General features: G+C 35.8%; 1 protein-coding gene across 1 annotated transcript; it reads right to left on the minus strand.

The window, feature by feature from the left end:
* On the minus strand, positions 1 to 6,957 carry LOC131771020 (uncharacterized). Its single transcript, XM_059086775.2, has 8 exons — positions 6,824 to 6,957; positions 5,404 to 5,564; positions 3,478 to 3,565; positions 3,257 to 3,348; positions 2,874 to 2,937; positions 1,882 to 1,985; positions 1,134 to 1,228; positions 1 to 496 (listed from the first exon to the last, which is right to left on the minus strand). Exons 1-8 carry the CDS (start codon positions 6,881 to 6,883, stop codon positions 420 to 422), a joined length of 741 nt encoding a protein of 246 aa, XP_058942758.1. The 5' UTR covers positions 6,884 to 6,957; the 3' UTR covers positions 1 to 419.
* Positions 6,958 to 7,626: the final 669 nt, after the last annotated feature.

Raw genomic sequence — 7,626 nt, forward strand, 5'->3', positions numbered from 1 at the left:
TTCAACAACCAAGACTTTACTTTAATATTTATGTTTGTTTTCAAAACTAACTCAACAACAACTCAAAAATAAATCCTTAGAGTCAGGGAATAATAACCACCTAAACATTATCCGCGTGGGTGACCCTTCACTTTCAAGCAATTGCCGAGAACGTTTGAAACAGCCCTCTAAATGCGATTCTCTAAATTACAAGCAAAATTGTATCATAACAGAAGCTGCTCATAGCCTTTCCAAAATTATGTTTCTTTAGTAATGCCTGAAGAAATTGGGTTCCTTTCCGGCCACCTGGCTGGAAAAGTTCACTTGGCTATTTTTCCATCCAGGTCTCTCTATAATTCTTGACTTTGCATACATGATGTGGTGATTCATCCAGGAATACTTTTCGTCCTATGATCCTTTGCGACATCTTAATCGTAATGTTATGTCTTTCTAAATGACTTGAGGATAGGATAGATGTTTTCGAAGGCTTCATAGATTTCTGAACGCACTTTGGCACCTATAGGACAAATAAACATGTCAAAGGGTTAATTCTCACGGCAATTTTCTCTACTCCAGACTACAAATGGGTACCAGGTAACAGTCAGGGAAACCTGAGGAGATGCTGGTGTAACTAGAGATGGACAAGGATCACATCCAAAGGGGGAGGAGGGGAGAGTACCAAAACATCTACTTCATGCTTTGAATTCACTTTAAGTTACCAAGAAAAAAATGAGCCCCAAACAATCCTATGACAGCTACACATGAATGCCAGTCAGTCTCAGTATGATTAGAAACCTGAAGCTTCTAGAGTTCTGAATTAAATGGTTTGGTGTGGGGGATAGCTACCAAAAGGAAGTTGCAGCCAGCACTGTAAGTTGCAAATGTATCAAGTGTAACAGTGAGCTACTATCGGACATCTGTTGTAAATAACAATTTGTAAATGAACCATTTAGAGACAAGTTAATACATCCTCATTACCAATTGTATCACATTCCTATAAGGGAAAGAAGGATTCTCAAAAATGTACCTTGCTCATAACAAGTGGCTTTGTAGCTCAGTTAGTGGTAGCACTGTACTAGTAGCATAGTAAATGTACATGGTAAATCGCAGCTCACCCTTGAAGATCATTGATCAACATAAATATGATTTCTTACCTGTCAAAACCACCTTCCCTGACACAAAAATTAATAACACAATTCTTGGCTTAACCATTCGATAAATCAGACCAGGAAACAGCTCTGGTTCATAACTGCAAAATTAATCAATACACAAAACAATAATTTATTTCATAAGCATTATCTAAACGTCTTAAATAAAACATTGAGAGTAATGGAGTATTTGATGAACACAAGGGTGAAAAAATGTGAAGAATTATGCTAATCAAAGGAGAAAATTCGTTTGTCTTAAAAATCTCACCATTAATCCCATATCTGTCATTTATTTAATCCATAGCAAATTAAACTCTTTTCTAAGACACATGGAAATTGGCCACCATTCTCCACCCTCCCAGTGAGCTTGAATTTGGCCATTTCATTACTGTTTGCAATTCTTTTTTTTTGTGGAGGATGATGGTGTCCACAGTTTATGCATGCAGTGCATTCTATCCTTATGCAATTTAAAGCTTAAATCTAACTTAATTCTTATTCCTTTTACCATTATGGTTTAATAAAGGCCTATCTAATATAATCAATATACATGAAAAAGGTAGATCAACCACACTTTCAAAAATGGGTACATTCTACATTCCAGAATTAAATAGTTTGTTGAGGCTATCATATCAGGACAAATTTTTTTTCCTACAGACCATAAAGGAACAGTACATCCACACTGGAAAATATAACACAAAAAGAGAAGAGAGATATTCATATGCATCACTATTAATCAATTTTCTGAATTTGTTACCTGGAAAACTGTCCATGGGCTAACACCAAGCCTTCAAGTCGAATAGGGAATCTCACATCACAGCTACCAACCATGTTCTGAATTTTGAATTCTGTAAACTTTGCCTAAAACAAAAGACATTAAAATTTTAGGGTCATATCTCTGTTTGCTTACACACAGGATGCATTTTGAAACTCGTAGTTAACAGCTACACACCCCATACAAAAAAATCAATTTTGCAAGCAGTCTGGCCAACAGTGATGGTATTGAATAATTAAAAAAATGTAGGTCTATCCAAGGAGATAGCTAAAAATCAATAAAAAAGCGATTAACACATTTCTTGAGAATTATTTACTGTAACAGAAGAAAAACCAACTAAATCAAATGTTTTTTGGCATTTTCGTTGTGTTAAAAGCCAATTAAAAAAAGAACAAGATCACAACATGTAATCACAAACCACAAAAACTTATCACTTGTGGTCCTTAAAGTTTTTCTATTTCACTTTCTCAATTCTCCCTGAAAAAATACACAATCCAGTTTAAAATGGTTCAGATGCTCCATGTTTACTGGAATAGGTTTTGGATCAATTTAACAACTTGCTGCGAGTGCCTTCAACACTTTGGAGTCAAAATACCTTACTGTTTGGGGAGTTTTTAAAGGAAATGCTCTCAAATATTCCTCCACAAATTAATTTGTTCATTAACCAGTGATTTTAAGGATACCAGTGTTATGATTGGCTAAGGTAATCATAATACTATATGTATTATACATTAATTTTCCAAAAAGATGGCTGCCATGCAGTCTCTTTCTGTTCCTAAAGTTGAAACCAGATTTATTGAAAGGAAATGAAAAAGCTGCCTTAACACTATCCAGAGTACCAATACCAATGAAAGTTCTCAAATAATAAAACAGGAAAGCAAGATATATTCATCTTATTGGTGACTGAAAAAAGTTTGATTAAAATCTCTTTTAATTATTAAGATTGCCAGCATACAAACAAGCATTTTACTCACTGGAAACCCAAGCTTCTGTACCACTCTGGCATATTTCCTTGCAGCTAGTCTTGATTGGTCTTCACTAAGGAAAACATAAAATAACACTTCAGAAGTCTTTTTAACAGCCTTCAAAAGTGCAATCATCTTAAGAATAATATGAAAGAGTCAAATTAAGTTTACAGAGAGTTTTAAATGGATAAGTTTAAAATGAACCAAAACCAAACCAAAGTCTCCATAAATCCTTTCATTTACCCAATGGTAGTTTTCAATGGAATTGGTAAGAATTTGAAATTTTAAAGCAACCAATGATAATAAGAGCTAAAACTTGTTGCAATTGAATAAGACACCAGTCAGTTTATGATCTCAATTTTAAAAAATTATGTTCTCTGAGTTGCAAATACCTTTTTGCTCCTGTGCAAACCATTTTTCCAGAACTGAATATCAATGCAGTTGTCCTTGGCTCTCGTATTCTCATGATTACAGCTGCAAATCGCTGAAAATTGACAAAAATAATTCAGTGTGCAGAGCTCTAGAAAACAAACACTTCTGTTACAAATAGTTCAAAAGCTTCTGTATAAACTTAAAACATGTTATTGATAAAAGTGCTACATGTACAACTTACCTTTGGATTGTATTCTGCATTCCTTGCATGAAGAGCAATCTTCTTCAAGTCTAACTTACAGCCAAGATTTACAGTGGACACAATATTTCTGTCAAAACAAAATATTGACAGCTAGAGATCAACTATATATACTATTGAAAGATTTCCTTTACAAAAATTTTTAGTAAGAATTAAAAAAAGTACGACTACTATAAGCACTTAGTCCACACTCCAAGTATGGCCACAGATCCTCTTCCACCAATGCACCCACAGTTTGGAATGAACATTTGAGACTGACAGTGAATCTGACTTCTTCATACGTGATCTTAAGAATTAGTTATCAGCCAGTTAACACAAATCTTTAATTTAAATTTGATGTACATCACTTTATAATTTAAGAATGATGTGCACCTTTATAAGGTTATTACTGTATACAGTCATATTCTTTTCATCATTATCATCATTACTATCATTGTTATTGTAGAATGATGTTATCATTATCATAATAATTGTTTTTGTATATAATTTATACCTTCAACTTGTTCATATTGGCACAAAACAAATTGCTGGAAAGATTTTTTTACCAGTTTTTTTTAAAAATAGTAGTCTTATTTTATTTTTTTAATCAAGTTAAGTTTTACCGTATTACTTCAGCTATAAGCTGAGTGATTTTTTCAGTATTTGACACAAAAGTCTGGGAGATTTTTCACAAGAAACGGGGTTCTGCTCATAGCCAAGGGTTTGGGATCAAAAACAAGTACAATTGCAAATTTAAAGTTAATGTGAAATGACCATAAATTCTGCGACTGCAGTGCTCTTTATGTGACATGTTTTAAAAATGTTATGACAACAACCTATTTCTAACCACCAATCAGATTCTTTGCTTCCCATGCATTGAAAGATGATCTCACTCAACTCTGCAAAGCTCTTCTCATTTCTATTGGTCTCACTGCTGTGAAAACCACTCCATCACTTGCTCTACTAGTTCTACTGGTCTCTTCTCCAGTGTCGCACCATGGACTTGCTAAGTCCATAATCTCAAGCGATTTCTGAGTTGTTTGCAACAGCTTCAGCTTCCGCAATAACATTTACCGTCACTGAAAGCCATAATACACGAAGAGCGATGTACTTTTGGCATGATGAGAAAAATAACAGTGACGAAAGAAATACTCAGTTGAAATGCTTGTCAGGTTACAGTAACTGAGGGTGTTGTGTTTCTGCAGTTGCATAGTAGTATTTACATCTTCACTGATTAATTTTTTTCTTTTGTGTTTATTGTAATTCATTAGCTTTTGTGTTCAGTGAACCATTTCCCAATGTTTTCCGTTAGGTTCGCTCACTCAAATGGCTGTTTACAATCAAGAATATCACTCTCGGCTTATAGCTGATGGTTTTGCTTTTTTCTTGGACAACACGAGTCTGCTGGAAGGTCTCTAACTTTTAGGGTCTTGGCTTATATCCAAGATTGGCTTATAAGTGAAGAAATACAGTAAATCTAAAATTACACAAGTATCCTCATCATTGTAATTATTATTAGTATATACCACACAAGTGAATAGAGGTTTTTACACCTGCTGATTGGCTGGTGATTATCATTATTATCATTACCATTACTAACAGAATCCAAATTTTTAACTTGTCATTATTGGCACAAAAGAAATTGTACAGGTGTATGTATAGTGTGTAAGACTTTGCACAAGAAAGACAACATGCAAAACCATGGAGGACAAAGATGTAACCCAAGTATCATTATATACACCTGTGCATATGATTATTACAAGTTACTAAGATATTCTTTATGCTCAGAAGGCAAAATAATTTGATAATGCATTTGAGACATTAACAAGTGTATCTCTTTCTAGCTGTTCCACTGAATAAACATTTAGCAAGTACAAGCCTGAATAGTACAAGGAATTTAAATAGTAGAGTAACCAATTATACACTCACTGTAGTTGAGGTACAATCCCAGCTTGTTCTGCTGTCATAGGAGTCATAGGTGTTAGTGGTGGCATTGGACTGGGTGTGGGTGGATAGGTACTCAGGCCCCCAGGCAAAGATGTCGTCGTCTGTAAACCTGAAGACCCAGCTGACAAGAGACCTCCATGGGACTGTGATAGAAAGTTAGGATTAAATTAAATTGTTGTACAACATGTCAACAAGATGATACCATTTAAGTGAAAGGAGGATCACCCGGCTCATTACTCTGGTATAATGTTTACAAATGTGTTCAATTCTCTTAAATAAAATCACCATCACCCTTATAATTAGGCCTGCGGCCATAATAAAAACCACAACTTTGTTAAGACAAGTGCACCTAATACATGTAAATGTCCACAGAAGGGATGCACAATCAAATACTAAGGAATTACCTTTGAGCAAGTAATCACACACTTTTGAGTGCAATTTGAAATATACAAGGAGTTGCTGATAGCAAGTTAAGTGCTGTGAGGGGATAAATGAATTACAACAGTAACACAACTGGCTTTATTAGCACAACTGTACATTTACAAAAAGTATTACAAAAATCAACTAAAAAAGTGTAGCAGGTTTTTTTAACTACGTTGCTAACGATTTGTCATGTAAATCAAAGCAAAATGAAACACTGATAGTAAAGGCAAATAGCCTCTGCGATGTTAACGTGTTTTCATTTGCATTAATTTGTGCCTCGACGTGCTAATCGTTTTAGCCGACTGTTTCACGGCCGCAAAAAGGCAACTTCAAATCGAATTTTTCGCAAATAACAAGAAGTGGCGTAAAATAAATACCAAACCTACTCCTCTAAAGCTAACTAGCAATGAATGCAAATGAAATGACAGTTTAAAGCTTCAGACCCCCTTTTAACCTATTCACGTAAAAACTTGAGCATGCATAACGTTTCATGCAAGGTACCATTAAGAAGGGGATGTTTATCGCTTGTTTTATCGTTTACCAACATACGACCGAGTATCATAACGTAGCGTACAAGACAAGAAGCTTGTCAATACTGAATATTCCAGAGTTGTTCTTCAGGCAATTTGCTGGTTCACAGTAACTCTACTTAGTTTAAACATGTACTGTCTAATGTCATTTACATTATATAGGGAGACAATTTTGTGGGAACGAAAGCAATCACAAGACCTTAGTCCTTGTCATATACATAGTGACAAAAAAGGGAAGAATAATTCAAGCTCATTCACAGGTAACAACCAAAGAAATTACTCCATGGGAATAAAACCGCCGCCGACACAGGTACGAATCAGCACGGATTAATAATAAACAAGACTTTCCCCTTGAAACGTCCAGTCTACGTACATTTAGTTAATTAAGCTTAATTTCTCAACTTATTCGTCCTATTCCAGAAAAATTTCGGATGGCAGCTCCGACTCACCTGGACTGGGGCACTTGTTCTGTATCTGTTATCGTCATTTGGGTCTAATCTGTTGTCCATTTCCTCGACTTCAATTCTCAAGTTGGCGGTTCGAACTGAGTAGTAGCGAAGGAAATTTTTATAATGCCACCTCTTGTACGACCGAAGTGCTTTATGGGAGTATGATCCAGTGCTTTTACGGTTCGTCCTTCTTGCGGTCGTCCCAGGAAGTCGCATCACCGTAAACAAGCAATGAATAACTTTGCTAGGGGGAGCCATTTGTGCCAAAATAATCAATCGCTTGTGATGAATCTCAATCGTTAGTGCTAAAGCATCAATTTCCTTCCTTTCCGTTTAGCCGCCATATTATTTACAAAATCGGTATTTAAAGTATCTGCCAACAACACGATGATAAATATGACGACTCGTTGCACGATGGAGACTGATGGCTGTCCCCTTCAGGAGTTCCCGTTAGACTACTTTACCCTTTACACCCTTAGATCAGTATGCATATTCTCCATAAAGTACGCTACACAGTTTCTGAGGTACCCGACAACGAGAATTTGTTTAACAATCAAGAGCCTCCTCAGTAGGCAATCATTTCATTTACTTTCGTGACCTCTTTGTGACTCAGGGGTGACATTGTAAGGAGATATTTGATGCTCCTCACTGCTAGGAGTTAGAGGGTTAACAGAGCTCTACGAGTTTTATAGTTTCCGCGTTTTTCAAAACATAGGAAAGGGTACCAGCCGCCTCTTGCATTGCCTCACGGCTACCGATGGAATATGGGGAAAGAATCGTAGCAATTGAGGGCAGGCGGAGAG

Source organism: Pocillopora verrucosa, chromosome 7 (genome assembly GCF_036669915.1).
Source record: "Pocillopora verrucosa isolate sample1 chromosome 7, ASM3666991v2, whole genome shotgun sequence".
Lineage (NCBI taxonomy): Eukaryota > Metazoa > Cnidaria > Anthozoa > Scleractinia > Pocilloporidae > Pocillopora > Pocillopora verrucosa.

Coding starts and splice junctions, on each gene's coding strand:
- LOC131771020 (XM_059086775.2), bottom strand. CDS start 6,883: ATGGACAACAGATTAGACCCAAATGACGATAACAGATACAGAACAAGT. Junction 5,565..6,823: donor GAACAAGTGCCCCAGTCCAG/GTGAGTCGGAGC, acceptor TTTCTATCACAG/TCCCATGGAGGTCTCTTGTC. Junction 1,986..2,873: donor TACAGAAGCTTGGGTTTCCA/GTGAGTAAAATG, acceptor CTTTTGTTTTAG/GCAAAGTTTACAGAATTCAA.